Raw genomic sequence first — 25,233 nt, 5'->3', positions numbered from 1 at the left:
ATGGTGCATACTCAGGAGACTTGAATCTCTAGACTGCGCATGTGCCAGCTGAGTCCTGAGCCTCAGCAGAGTGGCGACTCCTACTCTCTGGTTCGTTGGTCTTCCCCAGGTCAACTAACAGGGAGGTGAAGAAGGTCAACCACCACACCAGGGAATCAAGAGTGCCTACAACTGTAAGCAGAGGAATTACACCCATCATCCATGTGGAATCTAAGCCCCCTCTTGATCGAGAGGTGGAGGGGACATCGCCATCCCAGGGTCCACAGAATGGAGGAATAAAATATGGACTGGAGTGGACTTACTGATATTCTACTATAAAACTATTGTGACAAGTAATAGAAGAAATTTTAGCATCAAGGTGGAGAAAGTGGCCACAGTAGTTGCTGAGGGCAGGGAGAGGGAAGAAGAGATGGGATGTGGGGGCATTTTTGGGACTTGGAGTTGTCCTGAATGATATTGCAGGGTCAGATGCTGGACCTTATATATCCTGACATAACTCACTGAATGTACTGGGGAAGAGTGTGAACTACAGGATAAACTATTATCTGTGTGGTGCAGCAGTGCCCCAAAATGTGTTCACCGGGTGCGATGAGTGTGCCACAATGATGAGGGAGGTTGTTGGTGTGGGAGGAGTGGGGTGTGGGGGGGGTACGGGGTATACAGGAACCCCTTATATTTTTTAGTGTAAAAGTTTTTTTTGTGATGTATGTATCTTCAAAAAAATACAATTTACAAAAAAAAAAAAAAAAAGCATGTTTCTCCTGCCAAACTTTCAGGGCAAATCCAAGGCAGCAGCAGCTTGCATATTTCTCTCTAAAGCACAGAACCGAAAATTCTGAAAAACCACCTGTGGGGCTGCAGTCTCCTCACCACTACTGTTCTCACCACACCCGAGCTTGCCACAGATGGACATTCGCCACAGGTGGACTTACAGGCACTGCCGTCCGCGCTGCCGTCGCTCTGGGTGCTGGCCGAAAAGGAGGCGCCCCCCGTTCTCTGAAGAGTGGAGCTCCTCAGGGACAGCCTGGCTGCAGGAAGGGGCCTCGGCGCGTTCGCCCAGGAAGTCTGCGGCGTCTTCAAGGCCAAAGGTTTTCCTTGGGGTTTAAAAAAAAAAAAAGAAAGTTTCTATCGCTCTTCATTCTGGAAAGGACAACACCTGCACTAACAGGTGAGCTGAGGCACCAAAAATGTTCACGACAGGTGATCTCAGGTGAGAGGTGAAAGGTTTGTTTATTTATGATAACTGAGAGGCAGAAGAGCAGAGGAGATGGGGCAATGAGCAGAGGAGGAGGAAAGAATCCACCGCTCTGCGGCAGAGAGCTGTCAAAGAGCACGGGCGGTAGAAGCTTTGGGAAAAGTGGGTATCAGAGAATAAACAAATTGAAAATGCTTCCCCTCCCCACTGTTGATGAAAAAATAAGTTAATTCTAGACTACCATATAAAAAATAAGCAAGTGAACATTTTTAAGCCAGAGTAGGAAGAAAAACCCAATTGGATGAGAAAAACTTCATTTGAAAATGCCTAATATCTATCACGAGGTGGTGCTAATCACCAATATTCTTTGCCATATCAACTTTCCATCTTGATTCTCCAGTTTATTTGCCATCCTGTAAGTGAACCTCTGGGGACCACTGTCTTTACACCAGTGTCACAGTTATTGCATTACTAGAATAATAAGTCTACTGCGGCCCATAGCTACCCGCCCCCCTTATGTCTGTTCATTCCTTAATGCCGAGGATTTGGGGATGAGGAGGCCTGCTTTGCCTCCGATTGAGATGGGAATTAGATCCCGTGGGGCAGACAGAAGGAATTGTTTTGCTTGCAGTTGTAGATACTCTTTGCTTTTGGGGATGGTGGTTGTCCATCATCGACATTTAGTTAGTTGTCCTGGGTGAGTCCGATGAACTGGAGAGCAGGTGTTGCAATTCTGTTGAGACTCAGGGTTCAACTGGCTTATGAGCAAACTGAAGATTTCAGTCTCTGGGACAAGTATTTAATAAGTACAGTGCTAATTATAGGTTCAAATAAAAGGGGCAGAAGAGCCATGTGTAGGGAAATTATAAATGAGTCTAACTCGGCTACACTGGGGGAGATGGGTCATCCCATACTACAAGGTAAGGCCCACTGACAGGGTGCCAATTTCCTGGGATGGTCTGCCCTGCCTAGAGTGTCTAGATGTCCCTAGAGCCCCCAGGAGCACCCCCACTTCAGGCAGACAGTGAGATCCTCCTAAGACACGCCTAAGTATAACTTCTGGATTGGCCTCCTGACTCACTCTGAAATCTCTTAGCCATAAAAACTCACTTGTACTTGATATTTCCCCCTTTTGGTCAAGGTCTTTTTCCAGATGCATTGCTGAGTCACCTCCTAAAAACCTCCTTATTGCTCAAAAGTGGCCTCTCTCCAAGCCAAACTCACTACCTTCCCCCGGATGTGGGCCATGATGACCTGCATTTTACCAGCAGATGAAGCCTGAGAAGCGTTGTTGAGAATCAGATCTTTCTATGAGCCCTTCCTGCCAAGATGCCCCACACCCATCCTGCTGCCCCAGGGCGCCTCCAGGTGCCTCTCCGACCCACCTCCCAGCACCCGGGGGCAGGACAAGCACTTCCCCCTCTCCCTGTCTCAGTTATGTCCCCCAGAACCTAGCACAGCGTTTGGCATGGAATGAGATTAATGCTTGTGAATTCAATTTTTCTTTCAGGGCCAAGTTTAAATGACAACCTTTGATAATGTCTTCTGTAATCACTTGCACTGAACATCTAAACACACGACCGATTTTATAAGCTTGTCTATTCAAACAGTCTGTTCTTACATCACTGACAACAATTAGCAAACAACTCATCAACTATCTATTGATTTCATTATTTATTTTTAACCATCAGTTTACTTGCTTTTGGAGGGATGGGAAACAGGTTTTCAGAACTTAGGCAGATATAGTTTAAGGATTCATCACCATCAGAAACAATGAAGGAAGCGGATTTGGCTCAACTGATAGAGTACCCATCTACCACATGGGAGGTCCAGGTTCAAATCCCGGGTCTCCTTGACCCGTGTGGAGCTGGCCCATGCGCAGTGCTGATGTGCTCAAGGAGTGCCGCGCCACGCAGGGGTGTCCCCGCGTAGGGGAGCCCCACGCGCAAGGAGTGTGTCCTGCAAGGAGAGCCACCCTACACAGAGAAAGCACAGCCTGCCCAGGAGTGGCACTGTACACATGGAGAGCTGATGCAGCAAGATGATGCAACAAAAAGAGACACAGATCCCCAGTGCCACTGATGAAAATGTAAGCGGACACAGACGAGCACACAGTGAGTGGACACAGAGAGCAGATAATAGGGGAAGGGGAGAGAAATAAATTTTAAAAATAAATAATAAAAAAAGAAACAATGAGCAAGGTTGGGCAAACAGATCGATCTTTCTGGGACACAGTCACACGTAGTCAAGGTTCGAAGAAAATCAGCTTATTGTTCGGAAAGGCATGCTCAACAGCGCTGACTCTGAAAGCGTCCTCGTCTGCGTCACTCCTCAGTGTGCCTTGGGATGAGTGGCCCTGGGCCCTCTCTGGCCCCGCACATCCTCGCCCCAAGCCCACACGTTCCTCTGACCCGCCCGATCCCGTTTCCACAGTCCAGCCCACACCCCACCCCCCGTGGTCCTGCCAAAGTCCCCCTTCACCCTTCCTCCTCCTAACGATCGCCGGGGGACTGGCGACTCACGTGGGGTCGAGAGCCTGCCGTTGGCAGGGCTCCGGGCTGGCAGGTGCGTGACTCGGCTCGCCCGCCTCCCCGGGGACCGCGAGACCCCAATCCCTGCTCCTCCCCGCTGGTCTGACGGTGCCTGTGCTGTGCCACGAAAGGCGATACAGTGTGGAAATCCAGGGAGAACGGAGGATGGCAGGTAAGGAAGATGACGAGACCAGAGGCAGCGAATTCGAGGTTCGCCTCTTGTGAGGGGGGATGCCCACACAGCGGAGTAGTAAAGTGGGGGTACAACGAGGGCATGCAGCTGTTTCACCAACAGTCCTAATATTTAGCTTAAAGATAAAGTTGACCTAAAAGTAGCTCTAATTGGACTCCACGTAAATAAATCGGTAAAACATACACATCATAAGCAATACCAATAGTAAGGCATGGCAATATTGGGTTAACTGGGAAACTGCATGTAACTTGAGCACAAAATTCTTAAGCTCTTGAATAGGACACTGGGGCTTACGGCTCTGAAAAGGTGACATTTACCAGTTCACTTCACATCACCTCACTTATCCCAGAGGTGAAAGACAAAGATTTAAGATCTACTTGCAGAGACACTCCTGACTTTGAGGCTTTATTTTAAGTGGATAGTTCGCACAGACTTTCATATAGGCAACAGATTTGTTTTCATCCTATAACTGTAAACATCTTTTGTCTAGGAAAATCTGGAAGAAATAATAATTGCACCCTGCCTTAGATAGTATCACATTGCCTACTGGATTTAGACTACCCCTTCACTTATCAAGAAATTACTAAGATTAGCACCTTAGAAAACCTAGTGAATTACTGTGTTTAAGAAAGATAGTAAGGAATGTACTGCAAAACTAAAAATCCAACAGAAAGACATATTAAGTGGGGGGGGGGGCAAGTTTGATAGTAACATTAACCTATTTTTTAAGTTTATATTTAGGAAAATTCCAGAAGGACATACCAGAATTTTGTGGAACTGTTATGAGATACAATCGCATGGGGTGTGGAAGAAAGAGAGGATGGGGGCAGGACTGGGGAGATTTCCCTTCAAACTTTATAAGCTTACATATCACTCCATGTGAATGTTCCTTTTACAATGAACATATTTTTATAATAAAAACTAATAAATATTGTTACCATCAAGGGCGTCAAATACTTACTCAGACAAAATATACTTACAATAAAACAGATAAGGAAACCAAGAAAGGATCAATTGGATCAATAGTTAAAGGAGATTCTAATAATTACTTTTATTCTTTATCCTTTTTATTCTACTAAGAAAAAGAAAACGAAAAATCGTAAACAAATAAAGAAGTCACTGCTTTAACTGATGCTTTTATAAGCCTGTTAGGAAATGAGCCACTTTTCTTCAGAAAGTACTGCATGAAACCATTGAGAGGCCACTCCCTAAGACTGGAAAGTAAAGCCAGAAAATGGGCTCCCAAATGGCACTCCTTGTTCTGACGTTTACTTGAAGTGACTCGTTCCCCGGGAGAGGCCGAGGCACTCAGGGGGGTGGGATCCGTCAGCGTGGGGGGCTGCTCCAGCCTAGGGCCGCCTGGGAAGAAGGCTGGTCCACGCGCTCCAAGAGCGGGGCAGGCGGTTTCCAGAGCCACAGAAACAGCCACCCCACCGGGCAGCGGACTCCTCCTCCCGGGACTCTCAGCGAGGCGTGAATTAAGCTTCAGTATGTTTTCACGAGACTTTCCAGCACTGGGAAAAAAATTGCTTTCCTTTGCTGGAAGAAATTTATGGATTTTGAAGATGAGTATCACTTAGTTGACCAAAAAAACTGACTACTCTATTACGTATATTAGAAGACAAAAATGACCTAAATAAAAATCAGGGGAAGCTGATTTGGCTCAACTGATAGGGCCTCCGCCTACCACAAGGGAGGTCCAGGGTTCAAACCCCGGGCCTCCTGGCCCGTGTGGAGCTGGCCCATGCGCAGTGCTGATGCGCGCAAGGAGTGCCGTGCCACGCAGGGGTGTCCCCCGCATAGGCGAGCCCCACATACAAGGAGTGCGCCCCGTAAGGAGAGTCGCCCCATGCAAAAAAAATTGCAGCCTGCCCAGGAATGGCGCCGCACACACGCGAGCTGATGCAGCAACCTCTCTAATAAAAATATATTTAAAAAATAAAAAACCAGGCACCCAAGTGGTAAGACCATTAACTGCAAGAGTCAGGAAAACCCCAACTAAGCTGACACGGTGCAGTAAAACATTAAAGATGAGAATATGTTTATTGCTGTAATTATACCTTGGGTTCTTTAGCCACTAGTATACAGAGAAAGTGGCCTTTGGAGTAATTAGCTACAGAAACTAGGAATAAGTTAATATAAAATTAAGTCTACCCACAAGTGATAAAAATTTAATAAGTTATGTGGGAAATAAATTATACATACTCCAAACCATGCCATCACATCCATTCCCAAGGAACACTAAAGGCCCCCAATTCTCTCACCAACAGTAATGCAGATGCTTAGTAATTCAGCTGCAGTGGTTCTGATGCTTGCAAAATAAACATACAACAATCACCAGCTTTCCTGGACGCCCGGGGAAAGGAGAAGAGCGCGCCTTCACTTAAGCAGCAAACGGCCACCCACACACACCCACATGCATACGACAACTCGTCTTTATGAACAGGTTCACCAACGTCAGTGCTGGTCACATGGGAAGAACATTTTAAACGAGGGACATAAAAAGTTTGAGTAAGAAGACATACATGTTAATTCTTCCCTGAATTAATATCCTAATTCAAATGCTATTCTAATCTAATTCCACATGTGATTGTTTTTAAAAGGGGAATAGGGAGAATTTTTTTTTTAAGTCCTTAAACTAATCTAGAATAATTGAGAAGAATAACCAAAACTTCTGGAACAGAAAAATAATGAGAAGAAAGTTATGCTATTTGTCATTGTAGAATATTATAAAATAATAAAAACAGTACATTGCTGGCATATTGGCGGATTAATAATTTGGTATATAAATCGGAGAAATATAAAAATTCAGAGTAGGACAAGGAAGATATTTCAAATTAGTGCACATATTTATGTGTGGCATTAGGATGTTTGAATAACCACTCAGGAGAAATTAAAATTAGATGAGCAATTCTCTGTCCTGGTTCAAAGCCAACAATCCCAAATCAGGCTGCCTCATACCACATCCTCACAGAGACACCTTCCTGTGCCTCTCTCTCCTTGGGGGTGATGATAATGGTGCTGACTTCCTAGGTTCTTTTGAGGCTTAAATGAGTTTATATTTGTTCCCGCCTGAGATGGGTCCCCCATCTGTCTGCTCATTGCCTGCTCACTGTGTCTGCTCACTGTCTCTGCTCATTGTATCTGCTCGTTGTGTCCACTCATCATCTTTAGGAGGCACCAGAAACTGAACCTGGGACCTTCCATGTAGAGGCAGATGCCCAACTGCTTGAGCCACATCCACTCCCTGCTCATTGTGCCTGCTTGTTCATCAGTTCATTGCGTCAGCTAGTCTTCTTTAGGAGGTACCAGGAAACCAAACCCAGGACCTCCCATGTGGGAGGCAGGCAACCAATTACTTGAGCCACATCTGCTCCTCCAAGTTTATATTTTTATAATGCTTAGAATAATACCCAGCATATATTAAATACCATAAAAATATGAACTACTCATTCTCACCACACACCAAAATAAATTAAAATTGGATTAAAAAGTAAAGGATTTAAAACAAAACCATAAAAGATAAATATAGTTCAATCTTCTCTTTGATACGTAAGATCTTTTAAGCATAAAAGCATAAGAAAAATTATAGAAAAAGCTATCTGACAACATAAAAATGAAAAATATTTTAAATTAAAGACATGAAATAAAACACAGGACCAAGGATTAGTGTCTTTAGTACACAATGGACAACATCAAACCAACAGTCAGAGGCCCCACAATATATGTGAACAAAAGCTCTAAACAAGAGTGAATAGGTGGCAGACTTGGCCCAGTGGTTAGGGCGTCCGTCTACCACATGGGAGGTCCATGGTTCAAACCCTGGGCCTCCTTGACCCGTGTGGAGCTGGCCCATGCACAGTGCTGATGCACGCAAGGAGTGCCGTGCCACACAGGGGTGTCCCCCCGCATAGGGGAGCCCCATGCACAAGGAGTGCGCCCCGTAAGGAGAGACACCCAGCGCGAAAGAAAGTGCAGCCTGCCCAGGAATGGTGCCGCACACACGGAGAGCTGAACAACAAGATGACGCAACAAAAAGAAACACAGATTCCCATGCAGTTGACAACAACAGAAGCGGATGAAGAAGACAAAGCAAAATAGACACAGAGAACAGACAACGGGGGTGGGGGTTAGAGAGGGGAGAGAAATAAATAAATAAATAAATCTTTTAAAAAATAAATAAACAAGAGTAAATAGTCAATGCAATTAAAAAAATAAATATATATTTAATCTTACTGTGTCTAACGCCTTCACTTGGCTACCCATTGCCACTTCTAACCCCCACCTCTGTAGCTCTCAGCCCACAAAAAAGGCTTAACAAGCCAAGTACTTGCTCCCCAGCCTTACCTGAAGCTAGGGGTGGCCTTTTGATCCTAAGAATAAGAGTGCTATGGGGTAGCTGCTGAATGAGATTTTTCCTCCCTAATAAAAGTAGAGGCATGCCAGGAGAAAGCCCCTACTCTGGATGAGGTCCTGTGTTCCCAGCTTTTGAACATCAGCAGGAGGACATGGCACTTGGAATTATTAGTGACCTTTTTAACTTTTAATTTTGAAGTAATTTCAAACTTACAGGACAGCTGCAAAAACAAAGCAGACCCCACATAGAAAACTCTAACATACCCAAGCTGGAACCCGGTTCAATCAACTCTCCTCCTATCATCCATCCATCCATCCATATCCTATCATCTATTTATCCATCCACCCATCAACTATCTACTATCTGTCTTCCATCCATCCATCCATCCCCTATTATCTACCCATCCATCCACTACCTATCATCTATCTACCATACCTACATCCATAGCCACCCTTCCATCCATCCATCTACCCACTATCTACCATCCATCCATCATTCATCTCCTACCTATCTATCCACCCACCAACTATCTACCATCTATCTTCCATCCATCCATCCATCCCCTATTATCTACCCATCCATTCACTACCTATCATCTATCTACCATACATACATCCATAGCCACCCTTCCATCCATCCATCTACCCACTATCTGCCATCCATCCATCATTCATCTCCTACCTATCTATCCATCCATCAACTATCTACCATCTATCCATCCATCCATATCCATCCATCTATCCACCCATCCACCCATCCATCCACCTGTTCTCTGAACATTTGAGAGCAGGCTGCACACCTCATACTCTTTGAACACATAATACTTCCGTGTACATTTCCTATGAACAAGGATATTCACTTCAGTCACCACCTTAAGTGCAGCTATCAAGTTCACGAAATTTAACCCTGATGTAAAATTCTTAGATCCCATCTAGGATCATGTATTGCATTTGTCGCTATTTCTCTAGCTTCACGTTCTTATTTTTCTTAAGTTGTGGAAACATGTACCACATAAATCTCAACTCCTCCCAAGCAGCCCATTAGAGCAGGGGGTCTTTGACCTTTTTTGTTCCACGGACCCCTTTGCCAGTCAGGTGAAAACTATGACTCCCTCACTAAGCCCACACCACACTCTGCATTATTTAATAAATACATCACACCCACACCAACACGTCTCCACAAGAATAATGTTTTTTTTCATTTAAATTCAAGCTCACGGCCCCCTGTTTAAGAGCCCCTATTCTAGAGGGATGACTCGCCCTCACAGTGTGGCAGTTCCCTCACCGCCATCCATTACTAGAACTTTCCCTTCACTTCAGAAACCCTACACTCATGGCAGCTTTATTTCCACTTCAAAAAACAACAGACAAAAGGCAGCTTAACAAATTATGGAGGTATTACCTTAAAAAATCTTGTCCAGGTATTTTTCCCACATATCACCCTATTCTTAACATCTTGTAGGAGAGAAACAGTCTTGTGTTTGTACTATTAACCGCTACCCTCATCCACCGCCAAAATCACTACATCCTACCGTCCCCAGATTATCGTCCAGCTGCCTTTCGATCAGCATTACCTCCCAGACCAGCCCCGTCAGCCAGTCACATTCATAAATCAGCAGGTAAACATATTTTTTATTGTTTCATTTTAATCTTTCAATGATACATAGATCACACAAAATGTTTCATTGAAAACTATTATAAGAGGTTCCCATATACCAGACTCTCCTGTCCCCCACTCCTCCCACATCAACAACCTCTTTCACCAGCGTGGCACATTCATTGCACTTGGTGAATGCATTTTGGAGCACTGCTGCACTGCATGGATGATAGTTTACATTGTAGTTCACACTCTTCCCCAGTCCATTCCGTGGGTTACGGTAGGATATATAAAGTCCAGCATCTGGGCAGTGGACTTGGCCCAGTGGTTAGGGCGTCCGTCTACTACATGGGAGGTCCACGGTTCAAACCCTGGGCCTCCTTGACCCGTGTGGAGCTGGCCCATGCGCAGTGCTGATACGCGCAAGGAGTGCCCTGCCACGCAGGGGTGTCCCCCGTGTAGGGGAGCCCCATGTTCAAGGAGTGCACCCTGTAAGGAGAGCCGCCCAGTGCCAAAGAAAGTGCAGCCTGCCCAGGAATGGTGCCACACACACGGAGAGCTGACATAGCAAGATGATGCAACAAAAAGAAACACAGATTCCCGTGCCTCTGACAACAACAGAAGCGGACAAAGAAGACGCAGCAAAAATAGACACAGAGAACAGACAACCGGGGTGGGGGGGGAGGGGGAAGGGGAGAGAAATAAATAAATAAAATCTTTAAAAATAAATAAATAAAGTCCAGCACCTGACCCTGCAATATCATTCAGGACAACTCCAAGTCCCAAAAATGCCCCATAGCACCTCGCCTTCCCTCTCCCTGCCCTCAGTGTGTCCCATGGCCACTTTCTCCACATCAATGATACAATTTCTTCCATTGCTAGAGTCACAACAAGTCTACAGGAGAATACCAGGAAGTCCACTCTAGTCCATATGTTATTCCTCCATCCTGATGACCCTGGGATGGTGATGCCCACTCCACCTCTAGATCGAGATGGGGCTTAGACCCCACACGGCTGACGGATGGGATTCTCCTGCTTGCAAAGCCCATGTTCACGATCTGGATCCATCCCCGCGGGTGTGAACCCGTCCTGGACAGGTCTGTGAAGATGGTCTGGAAGCGTGTGGCCCAGCTGACCACAGGTGGCCCGAGCCTTGCGGAGAGCAGGCCCCTGGGAGGAGGCGAGGCTGGAAGCGACGGAGCCTGGAAGGGAGGGGCGGTGCCTCGCCTCGTGAGTGGGGAGCCAAGGGCCCCCAGAACCGCCCGCAGCCGGGACGCTCCTGACCGGGGAGGAACAAGCCTTCGGCCTCCTTGGGACACCCCACCGGGTGGGCCTTGCCACGGCGGCCGGGGTGCCCAGGCCCCGCTCTTGGCTGATTCCCCGTTTCTGGCGCTCCTTCTCATCACCCAGACCTCCCACCCCAGCACCCCGGGCAGTGTCCTGGCGGGACGCTCAGCCTGCCCCTTCCCCACACCTGCCCTCTTGGTCTCATCGAGTCGTCTGGCTTTAGTCACTACCTGGAGGCTGACGACCCCTGGCTACACCAGACCTCTCAGCTGCACCTAAAGCGCATCTCCAACGCCACATCTCCATTTCTATTCCAAGGTCTGTCTCCATCTCATAAATGCGCTGCTGTCCACCCTCCCTCCAACTCCTGCCGGGCCCTCTTCCTCCCCAGTCGCGTCCAGTGCCAGCTCCACTCTTCCGCTGCTCACACCAAAACCTCTCAAGTCCCCCCGATCCCTCCCTCGTGCCCTGACCCCCCAACCAGCCCGAGCAGGGCGGACCGCACCTGCGGCACACGTCCGAACGCACCTGCCCGCGTCGCCACCACCCTGCTCCAGGGAACCGTCCCCTCCTGCCGTGACTTCTGCAGCGCCCTCCCCTGATCTTCCCACTTCCAGGCCGGCCCCCGTTCCATCGCCCCCGACACGACCGGCCCGATGACCGTGTTAAAAGGCCAAGTCCACTATGTCACTGCTCATTTCCCGTCTCGGTCAGATGGAAAGCCAGAGTCCTTGCCCCGGTTTTCAAGTCCTGACTGGCTCTGCGCGTCACCTCCCACTCAGGCCCTTTTCTCTGCTTCGTTCCCGGAGCCCACTGGTGGCCAGGCCAGGGTCTGTCCACTCACCATTTGCTCCGAATGGAACAGTTTTCACCTCGATATCCTTAGATCTGGCTCTCTCAGGCCTTTTCGTAAAAGACGCCTTCCCTGGCCACATTAAAACTTCACACACTTTCACACAATGTAACACTTCATGTCTCCCTTCTCTGCCTTCGTTTACTCTATTAAACATACCATACACTTTGTTTCACTCAGGTGTAGCTTCTCTCCCCCCAGAACGTAACTTCTGGCACCTTTGATCTTGTATTCGCTGCTGTACCCAGCAGTGACACAGGCTTGGCACGTAAATATTTACTGACTAAATGAAGCCTCAATTATCCACTAAAATGAGATACCATTTTGCACCTTCCTAAGCGATGCATATTTGGCTAGAGGGTTAGAAACGTCCAAGTGCTGGCAAAGGCGTTGGGAAACTTCCACATACCGTGAGGAGGAGTACCGACTTGTGTGCTGTTTCTGAAGGGCAACTTGGCAAGGTGTATCAAAAGCCTGAAAACAGCTCACACCCTTGGCCCAGTTATTCCACCTGGAGGAATGTATCCAAGGAATTTACCTGGCCAGCTTAGCACTTAAGTACAAAGTTCTTTAGGGTAGAGATAATTGCTATAATGAAAAAATTGGAAACAACTTCAGTGTTTGAAGAAGTCCGAAGAAATGAATCATAGCCCATTCAGGTGACTAAATATTATACAATAAAAATCATGTTCTTAAAGAATATTTAAGAATCTAGGAAAATAGGCACTACACCTTTTAAGTGAAAAAATTCAGTCGACTAAGTACGTGCTGAATGTTAGGTGGTATGAACTGTTTAGAAACATGCACGAGTATTTGCAAAAAGAAAATAGATCACGTAGTTACACATGATGAAATTACTAATTATTTGGCAATGGTGAGATCGGGGTGATTTCTTTTTTCCCTTGCTCATTTTTCACTTAAAATAATACACCTTTTGGGGAATGGATGTAGCTCAAGTGGTGCGGCACCTGCTCAATCTCTGGGACCTCCTAAAAACAAATCAAACAAACGAAAAACCAACTCTCACTGGGGAGCAGAGCTAGCTCAGTGGTTGAGCACCTTCACAAAGCACACTGGGAAGGGGCCACTGGAAACTTCAGCTATCCAAATTGCTTGGTTATTTCAAGATAGGGAAAGGTTTTAAAAAAAGACAGGGTTGACCTTGGTGGGAGAACGACCCATTTCTTTCTGACCCTGGCAGACCTAGATGCACCCAAGCCCTGAGCCCCTCCCCTGCCGACGGCCACCCCACCAGTGCTGTTGTGTCCTGACTGCTCCACCGTCCTTCTCCATTTCCCCCTCCAACGCTACTGAGCTCAGTCTTCACCATTCTCCACTCTGAACCCTACCTGTCCCTCCAGTTCCACTTCCTAAAGCACCAGCCACATCTTGAGAACAATACCTCAATCCAGGTGTATCCTACAAATAACTCCAGTCAATTCTGAAACCAATTACCACACTATTCTGCCACTGCCCGGAAGGAGGTCAGACTGCCCAAGTTCAAAGCACAAGCCTCACGAGCCTGCCCTTGTGTGAGACACCAGGAGTCCAGGCTCTGGAACTGCCAGGCCACCATCACTTCTGGCTAACTGGCTACAAATTCAGGTTGGACAATGCCCTGGAACAACTCGCAGAACTTAGAAAACCCATATACTTGATGCTATAACTTCATTATAATGAGAAAAGATACACATCAGAGGGGTGGGAGGCTCAAAGGCTAGCTGTGTCCCCTCCGCCTGGACCGCGGGGCTCAGAACGAGTCACCCCACCCTCCTGGCACCCGACGTGAGTTAGTCATCACAGATGCTCTCTGTAGCTTGAGGGCCCAAGAGTTTCTACTGGGATCCCATTCTGCAGCATGGTGATGAATCGATGCCCCCGTGTTTAGACTCCATCTCCAGCCCCTCTGCTCCCATGGTTTGGGAGCTCAGAGCCCAGCGCCCCAACCCTGAGTCATCTCATCAGCATCTGGAGCCCCCCCAGAATAACAAAAGATCTCCTGTCATGGAAGGTTCCAAAGATCCAGGGGCCATCTCCCAGGAACCAGGGACAAGGGCCAGCCAAGTTCTTCATTATATCATAACTTACTTTACTTTTATTTTACTTGGGTCTCAGTGGGCAGATATTAAACAGCAGATAGCATCAATTCTAAACCAAGACTGGAATAATATCCCGAGGCCGAGCGTGAGGAAAGAGGCGCTCACCATCCCTCCCATTTGGCTGTAAATTCCTCAAGGGCAGCAACGATGTTTTACTTACTCCCCAGTGCCTGGCACGCGCCTTTCAGGGTGTACATCCTCAAACTGCTAAATCAATTACCTGCCAAAACAGTCAAATGCCATTAAAAGCCGCTCCACATTTTTCAGCAAAATGTGGGATTTACGACTCCACACGCCCGAGGAGCCGAGGCAGCCCCGCTTGCTCCCGGGAGGGCATTCGGCAGATCCGTGAACATTTGTTTAACCTCAAGCGTAAGCTGGCAGGTAAAGGCAGGGAGGCACAGCAGACAGAGCCAGCCGAGGAGGGCGGCAGCGGGCCGAAGCGCGCACCCACAGGGCCCGTTCTCCCGGCCCCGGGGGCTGCACGCGCCCAGCATCCGCCGCGGCGCTGGCGGCACCTGCCTCTGCGAGGAGCACGAGACGTCCCCTGCTCCAGGGGGAGACCAAACGACAGCACCCGAGGTCACAGGCCTGAGCACGTGGTCCCGCAACTAAGGGGGCGCACACTTAACGCGCAGGGGGCGAGAACCCAGCCGCCACGCAAAGGAGGCGAACGAGGGCCTGCGCGGCTCCGGCAGCGGCTTGATTTTCCAGGTCACAGGGGAGCCCCCCTGGCTCCGGGAATTCCCAGTAAGAACCACGGAAGCCACATGAAGCCTCCCTCTCCCTGGAGGCACAGACCCCAAAACTGAGTATCATCTTGAGTAACTCCTTCCCAAAGGTTACGGAAACCAACAAGTCAAACACTTGCACGAAGTCTCTTGGAAGAAATCACCTAAACTGATAAAAGTGAGTTGGAAATAGGAGAGAGGACGCGCTCCAGCCCATTATCGACAGCTGCTTTCCTCAGTCCTCACTCCTAAGCCACCGATATGTTTTCTTCCACCTCCAAATGTGTCCACCACTACCTCTCCTTCTACCTCTCCTTCTTCTACCTCTCCTTCTTCACTCCAAGCCCTCGTTCGCTGGCCCTTGGCTGCACTCCCAACCCCCCACCCCACTCGCTCTTTCTTGGTGTCACGGCCTCTTTTAGCTTCATCAGCTCTTCCCCCACCTGCTGCCTCAGCCTCTACACATTTTTATGGCCTTCAACCTCAGGCTTTAGTCCCTGCAAATTCTGCACACTGCGTACTAGACCCGTCCTCCTGGGAACCCCTTCTCGCCACGTTCCCGATTTCACTGTGGCCCACCGGACAAGGAAGCTGGAGGCCACCAACGCCGCTGGCCAGACACAAGGTATGTGGACTATTCACCGGCTGCCTCCCTTTCTAGTGACTCGGGAGACTCCTAAGGGCTGGTGTCTCGACTCATCTAGCCCTTACCCCGGCACTTTCTGCCAAAGGCATGTGGACCTTGGACTCAATGTTCCCAGGAGAAGTTTGAGTTTTTGTGTGGACCCCAGAAAATCCAGTTCTTAAAGCTAAACCATTCCTGTGCCCATAAAGCTACCGCAGGGGGACCCCGTGGTTAAATCGCTTCAGTTAAGGGCCTTGGATTAGAGTGTGTGACCCAGGGTACATCTTAATCCTCTTGCTGGAGTCCTTTATAAAGGGAATAAAAAGCCACAGATGAAGGAAAAAAGCTGCAGAGACGGAGAGGAACCCAGAAGCGGAAACCGACGCGCACAGAAGCTGGGATGCAGCCACTTTGGCCCCGAGCTGGAAGCAGCGAGGCTGAAGGCGAGGAGAGCTGAGCTGCGCCAGTGCCCTGTGCAGCTGGGGAGAAAGCGCCTGCTGATGGAGCCTCGGCTGGGACACTTCCTCAGCCTCGGAATTGCAAGCTCTTATGTGAGTAAGTTCCCACTGGGAAAGCCAAGCCCTGCCGGGTCTATGGCTTGGTGGCCTTCAGCAAACCAAAACATCCCCAAACGCACCCCACCTCTCCCTAACGCCACCCCTGCGCGCCCTGGGGAAGGCCGCCCGGCCATCTCCCCTGGACACGTCCTAGGACCAGTTCACTCGTCACCTCCCCGCCCCAGTCCCTTCTCAGAGGCCGGGCTGCTCCCTCCGTGTGGACGCCCGGCCCTCTGCACGGGTCTCCTCCGTTCAAGCCAGACAACACTCCCCGTGCTGAGCGCTGGAAAATCCTAAACATGATTCGGACCCGGGCTCTCTTCTCACAGCTCTCCCCACCTGCGAGAAGCGGACACGCGAGAAGATAATTCCAGAGCAGCACAACGAACACACGGCATCAGGCCGGGACACTTGAGCTGAACCTGGAGGAGGAGGCGTCCGTCAGGGCTAATCTCGTGACAGTGGAATGATCTGCTCAGACGCTCTTCTCCTCCCACCCCCCTTCCACCTGCCCAGCTCCTGGAAGGGGTCTCTTCGCTTGCCTGAGTTTTCATTCTCTCAATCCACTAGGCTGCCGACACGTGTCGGGTACTCAGAAGTCTTCTTGAATGAATAAGAGGGGCTGCGTAGGGACATAATAAGCATACTTTCTGCATCTTTCCATAAAACAATCTCCTCCAAAATCACCATTCTAAGGGAGAAAGCTCACGTGGGAGGGCTGCAAAGTGACCAAGAATCCGCAGTGACGGCAGCGAGGAAGGACAGGGCAGCCGCGTCTCCTGCCCGCCCCGTGCCCTCCGGCCCCGCGGGCGGCCTCCGCGCATCACACCCTTTCTCACATCTGGCTCCTCCACCAGGAGAGAGACTCTCCCACGACAGGCCAGTCGGTGCAAGTTTGGGAGGTGCGCTTGGCTCGAGAGGAATTTTTATTAATCCACAATAAGCAGAAGGAAAGCAAAGGCTCGCCCTTTCGAGGCGATATTTCTCTTTCTCTAAAAGAAAACTAAATCCAGCTCTTGCGGGTCACCAGAGGCACCCCTGAACGTCCTCATCGTCGCCCCGGAAGGAGAGCCCGCAAGGGCCCGTCCGCAGCTGCCCCCGACCTCGGAGCTGCTCGCTGGCTGTGAAGACGCGCGGGGCCTCCCTGCAGAGGCTGCAGACTCCACGGAGGAGGAAGCGTGTCCTGCCCCACTTCTGTAATTCTACCTGGCGCAGGCGGTCACCGGAAGGGCAATTCCGTGTTTACATGAAGGAACACACGTTCCAAAACCTGAAACCTACCCGGGCTCCGAAAACACTGAACCAGTCGCACGGTACTGATACGCAGGTATCTATTCAGAAGGAGTCACTTGTCAGAACCACGTAAAATCGTTTATGTAACGGTAAAATGACAGAGCTTTAAGTCAAGGACCTGAGAAGAGAGGTGCCACAGTCCGTAAACCATTCAGCTGCGCACAAAAATTTGAATTTTCCTAACCCTGGGTGGTGCTGGCAGTGCTCCTGCAGGCCGAGGCGAGGGCGCAGAGGGTGACCCCAAGCCCTGTGCCCGCTCGGCCCCTCTCGAGCTGCACAACCTTGGGGACATCACTTAACTTCTCTTCACTGCTTCCTTATCTGTCAGCGGAGATAGCCACAGCCCCCACCGAAGCCGGCTCGTAAGACGGGGAGTCGATAGATGGATCTGGAAACTGCAAGAAGCCCAGGTGGACATCAGCACCCCCAGTGGCCTGCTGGAGACCCCCACGAGATGCCGCGCGTGGAACGAGATTTCCTCCGGAAGCCAGAAGCCCCGGCTATGCTCCAGGGGCCTTGCCATTGGGCCCTCCTGGGGACTGATGGGTGGGGTAACCAATCAGAACAGCAAACAGCTGGGACCCCGCCCCCGCCATTAGCAAAGGGGCGGAATAATTAATGGTTCAAAGAGCGGGCGCAGAGGCTGAAGTTCTCTCTCTCTCTCTCTCTCTCTCTCTCTCTCTCTCTCTCTCTCTCTCTCTCTCGCCTTCCCCCTGTCCTGGTGCAAGTGCCAGTGTCAGTCCTTGTGCCTCTTCCTGCCCTCTGTGCCCTGCTCTTGCCGTTTTTCCTCTACCGTGATGGCCACGCAAGTAAAATCCAGGCATTTATCATTTATAATGGGAAACTGTAGACTGTAAATCAGCCCTCTTTATCACTTCTCTGCCCCTTCCTCTCTACCTGGGACTCCTGCTCTGTTATTTTCTCCCATTTCTCTTCCCTCTCTACCTGAATAAATTACTGGCCTAACTCACCCGATGTGCTCTTGAAATTCATTTCTGCAGCGAGCCAAGAACGTAGACAAAATCTAGCTACACTACCTCATGAAGTTATTGTGAAGATTAAAAGATTAAATACGTTTATAGGTAAAATGATTAAAACAGAGCCTGGAACTTGCTAAACATTTAATAAATGTGAGCTGTTGTCACTAGTATTAAAACCATTAGTAGAAATACTTTTCATCACTATCCAGTGTTAGTTAATCAGGTGCCTTAAACAATACGTGCCTCAGAGAAGCAAAGAACTATGGATGCCGTTTATTGTAATCTGTTAGAATCTGGTTTCTTATAAATTGCCAATTTGGCCAGTCAAGTGGAGGAGGTCCACCCAACTAGCTCTTACTCATACTCACTTCAAAGACTCAAGAAAACGGCTACTAACTTGGGTCTGGTTTACTACTTAGTTCTCTGAAAGGGTTCTTTGAAAACCCCAAATGGGCTGAAGCGCTTGCTATGGCTGCTTACCTTTTAGCGCAGTGACTTTGTGTGGGCACCGTGGGTATCCATTTGGTTTCCATTTTCCAATACACAAACACTTCATTGTAGAATAAATGGCAACACAGTCTCAGTGACTTAAAGACGCATTGTTTTGCTCCTTGATGTTCTGTTCTACTTTAAACTCTGTGGTGATTAAGTTTCCTGTCCCTTACAACAAACACCTTTCAAATTCCTGTGGGGATTCAAACAAGTTAGCTGCTACTAATTATTTTAAACATAATGCAGCATAATCTAGTTATTCCCCCAGCTACTAACATGTGAAACTCAAATTGAAATTTAGAATGTTTCTGGTTATAATCAATTTTTCCATTCATGTATGCAAAACTACCTGATAAAATTTAGTTGTTAACTCAGAAAAATCTGAATGTTATCAAACTTATTGCCCCAGGTTAAGAAAAGCTCAATTATTTTCCCTACCTCTTCATTAAGACTAAAGAGACCTACTTTTTTAAAGGAAACATTATGCAGCGCACTGTAAAGGAACTTTAAAAAGGCTCCACGGTTCGCTGAGCCTGATCGCCTACATAAGAAGAATCCCATCTTTGTAACCATGCCCTGGGGACTGGCCCAGGTTCTTAAAACCATGTGCACTTCCGGGTTCCTGGGATCTAAGCATCCTGTCCAGAGCATCACCCCAGCAGGAGCCACGCTTCAGAAAGTAAAGGAGCTCCAAACTGCCCCTCGAACACAGAGTTGAGGGTTTTGACGTTGGAGTTGATGCTGAAGACTTGAGCTGGAGCCCCAGGAAGTAGGCTCACAGAGGAAAGAGAAGCCAGCCCCAGGAAGAGAGGAACCCTCAGCCCAGGAAGAAGCAAGCCCTGGGAAGAGAGGAACCCAGGAAGCCTGAGCCCTGGCAGACTTCAGCAGCCATCTTGCTCCAATGCATGGAAATAGACATTGGTGAGAGAAGTAACTCATGCTTTATCACCTAGTATCTGTGGGCTCCTACCCCAAATAAATGCACTTCATAAAAACAAAACAAACAAAAAAAAACCTGTCCCTTGAAACGAAAGGACCGCCAAAGCTGAAGGACCTGAGACCCTCGCTCCTGGGGAGTCATGGGCATCAGAAGTGATTCTAGAACACCAGGCTTCAACTACACAGCGCCAGCACGGGGTCGGTGGGAGACCCCCACCACCCGAGACGCCCCGAGCTCTGTGCAGCAGCAAGAGTAAGAAGCAACGCCTCCAAAGCCCCCGCGCTGGCGACTTGCACGACGGAGCGCCCCTTCCCCTGCGCCTGTGTGCCAGCTTCTCTTGCGGTTTTCTCCCGAATGACAAACACTCTATCTGACCGGTTCTTCTGCCCCGCTCAGTGTCTCTGGGGACAGAAATGTTGCAGATCCCTCTCCCTCCACCGGGGCCTGCTCCCCAAACCACAAGCCCTGGAAAGCCTGGCCCTAAATCAACCACCCCAAAGCCGCACCGGAGGCTGCTGAGGAGGAAAACCTGAGAACACGAAGGCGCAGCAGGAGAGACGCTCGGGGCCTTGGCGGGTTCAGGAAGTGTCCGTAAAATGCTCCCTCGTGTGTGGACGTAGCTACAGGGCCACTCGCCCCCAACCATTCAGCAGCACCACCGTCTTTACAAGGGACCTTGCTTCTACGTCTACTTGGTGTGCCTTTGATGTGCTCAAGGTTGTACCTGCTGAAATAAGAGGTGTTTCCTGCAGGGGCCGCCTCCTCGGCTGGCACGGCCAGCAGGCTTTCTGTCTTAGGCCCTGTGACTTTCTGTTTCCTGTTCTGGTACATAACACAAGGAAATCTGTGCCTCTGCCAAATTTACTAAGATCCTTAACAGCTACTCTTGACACTCTCAAATTTCCTAAGCCTCACCTGACTTTAAAACTCCTAAAATAAAAGCCAACATAAATAAAAGTACATGTTATAGACGTTTAACTTCCGGTCACTCTCCTATCCCTTTGAATCTCATTGTAATTCAGAGAAAAAAAAAATAAGCTCTTCAAATGTGATGAGGATACATTATGAATCTAGCATGTAATACATAATCCAGCATTATTTTTGATCTGAAAATGAAACGGTCCCTGTTTACCACAACTGTCCTCCTGTATAGCCTGGGATGCAGCTTCTGAACAGCTTGCCGTTGGTTTGCACACACATGCCCTCCCCAGCTGGGCTTCTCAGGATCAGAGGTTAGGGCTGTGTCTTCTACTGCTTTTCCTGCCTTCTCGGTGCAGGTACTGGTCCATGGAAGGCTAAATGCTAGACTTATGACCAAGAGCGCTCCTTCTGCTTTCTTTTTTTTTTTTTGTAAGATTTATTTATTTTCTCCCCTTCCCCTCCTCCTGCCCTGCTGTTTTTGCTGTGTTGTCTTCTTGTCTCGTTTTCTCTCCTCTAGGATTCACCAGGATTTGATTCTGGAGTCTGATGGGGAGAGGGTTCCCTGTCAATTGCGCCACCTCAGTTCCTGGTCTCTGCTGCGCTTCACCTTGACTCTCTCCTTGTCTCTCTTTTGATGCGTCATCATCTTGCTGCGTGACTCACTCGCGCAGGCACTGGCTCACCACTTGGACACTTGTGCAGGGCACTGACTTGCCCCATGGGCATGCTTTCTCTTCTTTTCCACCAGGAGGCCCCAGGGATCGAACCTTGGACCTCCCATATGGTGGGCGGAGACCTTATCACTTGAGCCACATCTGCTTCCCTCCCCTTCTGCTTTCTGACATGCCTAGTTTTACACTCAAATGACTGGTCAACTGCAGAGGCAGAGAGAACTCTTTTATTCTTACCTGAAGCGGACACATGCCTGATCCTCTGAGGAGAGAAGGCCCGATCGGAGCTGAGATTTCTACTGTCGCTGCTTCGTCTCAGGCAGGAGGCAGCAGGCCCCCCTCTAGCCTTTGGACCAGGTGTTTTCCTCAGACTGCAGGAGTTGGGTTTGGGTGGATTCCTACCCGAAGAGGCTGCAGCTTTTGGTGCAGAACCCTGAGAGAAAAAAATGTGAAGATTTTAGTCTGGATCATACCTTACCCAAAGCACTTCCTTGTTGCGTCAACATGGGAAAGAAACCATTTCCTTCTGAGTGGATATGGCAGGAAGGTGTTTACCTTTCATTTTTACTGTGAAGACATGAAAGCGCTCTCACTTACGCATTAATTCAGCGCGACCTGCCTTTTGCCCTCCTCAGTGAACCTGCTGCCAAGATCAGCGGTGCGCAGGTTAAACTCCGGCCCGTTCCCAGCCCTCGCCCTGCTGGCCCTCTCTGCGGCGTCGGCGTGGAGGCGGCCGTCCTCTGGGCTTCTCCAGTCCAGCCTCCTGTCCAGTTACGCGCTCCTGACCCTCCACCCCCCAACTGCTCGCCTTCCCGAGGGCCTGCACTTGGCCCTGCTCTGCCCCCACCGTCTCCTTCCCCTGGACAGGCACGTCCATCGCTGCGACCTCCCCCTCTGACGCCTCCGAATCCACGTCCACGTCGGCCCTCCCTCCCGAGCTCAGACCCACAGTCCTAACTGCGTCCTGCGTGTCCCCAGGCACCAGCGCTCAGCTTTAGAATAAGTCACACTGTTGTCCTACTTTCACGTGCACTGATAGCCCTTACTCTATATGAAACACCATTTCTAAGTACTTCTACTACATCAACTCGCTCATCTTCATAGCAACCCGCCGAGATCCCATTTCACACAGGAAGAACAGGAGGCAGTTTCTAAAATGGATGTTGCCCATCCTTCTGGAAACGTACTTGCTCCCACCACAGCACCCCAGGCACCTGCCTACGAAGTGGAAGCTGTCCCTGGGCGCCTCCTTTCTCCTCCCCTGAGCTCCACTGAGGCATCCTCGCTCCATCGCCTCTGTGCAGGCTGCGCCAGCCCCTCCCAGGGGTACTAAAACCTCATCCTCGGGGTCTCTCACTTCTGCTCTCAACCTGCAGTTCATCCTCCACCACAAAGGCACCTCTCTAAAGCTCAGGTTGGCTCAGGTGGCTTCCCTCCACCTTCTAGATGCAATCTGTTCTTCTTAACGAGGCTCGCCAAGCCCTTCAAAGTAGAAGCCCCTGCCATCCTCAACAGCTCATTCCCCTGCTCCTGGGGTGCATGCCTGGCGCCCAGCACACCTGCTGCGTCCCCTGAATGAGTCTCTTCTCGTATTTCCTCATCTTTGCACATGGTATTCCCTCCAGCCAGAATGCCCTTCCAGCTCCTACTCACCCTTCAAGTCCCAGCGAGCACCTAACACACACTTGATCTAGAAACCTCCCTCGACAACTCCGGCCCCGCATGGCCCGCATGTCCCGCATGGCCAGGACGCAGGTCCCCTCCTGCAGCACAGAAGTCCATGCATACTCCCAGCTCGGCAACTAACGATCTGCTGGTTTACTTCTAATGTCCCCTGCGCTAGGCACTGGGATTGGCCAGGGGCTGTCTTCTCTGTGTGTCAGCATCAGCACCACCCCTTGGAAGCCGCAGGTGCTCGAAAAATATTCCCATTCCACATACGGAAAATGGGAGCCTGAGCATTACTCCAAGTACAAATTCCAATGCCAATTATAGCAACATTGTAAGTTACTATTTGTGTTCTCCCTCTACATAAAGGGAAACTGTGCCTCAGGGAGATCAGGTAAGTTGCCCAGTGAATGATGGAGCTACAATGTTAGACCAAGGGAATGATGGAGCGGCAACGTTAGACCAGGGGAATGATGGAGCAACAACGTTAGACCAAGGGAATGATGGAGCTACAATGTTAAACAAAGGAATGATGGAGCTACAATGTTAGACCAAGGGAATGATGGAGCGGCAACGTTAGACCAAGGGAATGATGGAGCTACTATGTTAAACCAAGGGAATGATGAAGCTACTATGTTAAACCAAAGGAATGATGGAGCTATAATGTTAAACCAAGTCTAACTCCAAAATCTCTTCTCTTAACCTCTATGTTACGTATTTCTCAGTAGAACCCTTCTCTCTGTTTAGTAAGTAATGAGAAGATAGTAAGTAATGAGAAGATAATTACTAATGGAGATATGTTAAAATTTCATGCCAATGGCAGGTGAATTCAACACTAACTTGACAGGCAAGTATCCCGAGAGAACTGGAGGTCGTGTTTAGGCATGGGAGAGTAATACAGAATTGGTGAGAAGAGCAGGTGATTGTACAAAAACTAACAAAAACCTCCAACCGCTACCATAAAGCTGGCTAAATTAATCCCCCAGAGCAAACCTCCCTTTAAAAAGCAAACAAAACTTCTAACCAATTAAAGACATTGACTCTTTAGCAAATTAGTTCAGGCTGTCTTTCAGAGACAACATTTCACAAAATTCGAAACCCCATGGTGTAGGAGAAAGAACAATTTGAGTCAGAGGACCTGGGTTTGAATCTCAATTCTACTACTTACCAGCAGTATGAGTTTTAAGTAACCTCTCTGAAGCTTTAAAGTGTGGGTAAGAATTGCCCTATTGTTTCTAAAAAGAATAAATGACAACATAGATAAAGTACCTGGGTATTGTTGAGAAAATTCAATGGCATAATATAGATAAAGCACCTGAGCAAAGGGCTTGATACAGAATGGGCCCTGAGTAAATATCAGTTCCTCTCCTTTTAGATAAGCCAGCATTCCCTTTACCTAACAAACCTTTTGACACAGAGCCTCTGTAAGGAGTCCCTACATTCTGCCTTCTGCTTCAAATTAAAATCAAATTCCTTCTTGCACATAAGAACCTTTCCGGAGGTTCAGCCAAACCCTGACCACCAAGCGGCTGTGGGGTTGCAGAGAGCCTATGGATTCAGTGACCCCAAGGCCTAAGTTAGGCAACGCCCACAGAGCACATCAACAGAGACGGTCACAGACCCCGGGCCCATTTAGAGCCACTGGGCACTGCTGGAGTGACCACTGGACATGGGCGCTTGAGTGGCACAAGCAGCAAGGGCCCTCATGCCTGCCTCCACATCACCGCAGAGCCCGCCCCTGTAGAGGACGGCTGCTCCACCCAGACACACATGAAATGCTTAGGAGGGGAACTAGCAAACCCGAGGAAATCGTGCTTGGGACGTGATCGTGGGAAAGGAGGTTACAAGACCCTGCCTAGTGCTGGTGAAAACAGGGCACTGTGCGTCAGCATTTAGAGTGCTTCGCATCCAATCAGGAGACGTACCTGCGAAGTGTCGAACGTGAAAGTGCTTTTCTCCCAGATGTCTTGGGACCCATTTCAACCCCATGATTCTAGCATCTTATTTCAATACCGCATTACAACTCTAAAAACAGGCCCTCCTTCTGCACATGGGAAATAGAGAGCTATAATAAGACTCAGTGCACAGATCAGAAAAATCTTCACCTTCAAAATTACACAACCAATTTATATTCAAGACATTATCATTTAAAGAAACGCCATGCTCTTTTTTCTGGGAGTTAGGGAACCAATACACAATACAAGTCTACCGTAAGTCAAGGGGCAGTAAATGTCTCGTGTCTTT

General features: G+C 49.0%; 1 protein-coding gene across 5 annotated transcripts in view; it reads right to left on the bottom strand.

Moving 5' to 3' along the window:
• Nucleotides 1-25,233, bottom strand: part of MTUS1 (microtubule associated scaffold protein 1) — a 141,183-nt gene that overhangs the window by 64,757 nt on the left and 51,193 nt on the right. For 3 of the 5 annotated variants that reach the window (XM_058289959.2, XM_071212614.1, XM_071212616.1), the window contains exons 3-4: nt 21,559-21,754; nt 933-1,094 (exon numbers count right to left, since the gene is read on the bottom strand). In XM_058289959.2, coding sequence (XP_058145942.1) covers nt 933-1,094; nt 21,559-21,754 — 358 coding nt within the window. The remainder of the gene's footprint in view (nt 1-932; nt 1,095-21,558; nt 21,755-25,233) is intronic. The other 2 variants (XM_071212615.1, XM_071212617.1) reach the window with 1 other exon arrangement.

The sequence above is a fragment of the Dasypus novemcinctus genome, chromosome 29 (genome assembly GCF_030445035.2).
Source record: "Dasypus novemcinctus isolate mDasNov1 chromosome 29, mDasNov1.1.hap2, whole genome shotgun sequence".
Lineage (NCBI taxonomy): Eukaryota > Metazoa > Chordata > Mammalia > Cingulata > Dasypodidae > Dasypus > Dasypus novemcinctus.
The sequence above is the reverse complement of the archived record's forward strand: the minus strand, read 5'-3'. Positions and strand labels throughout refer to the sequence as shown.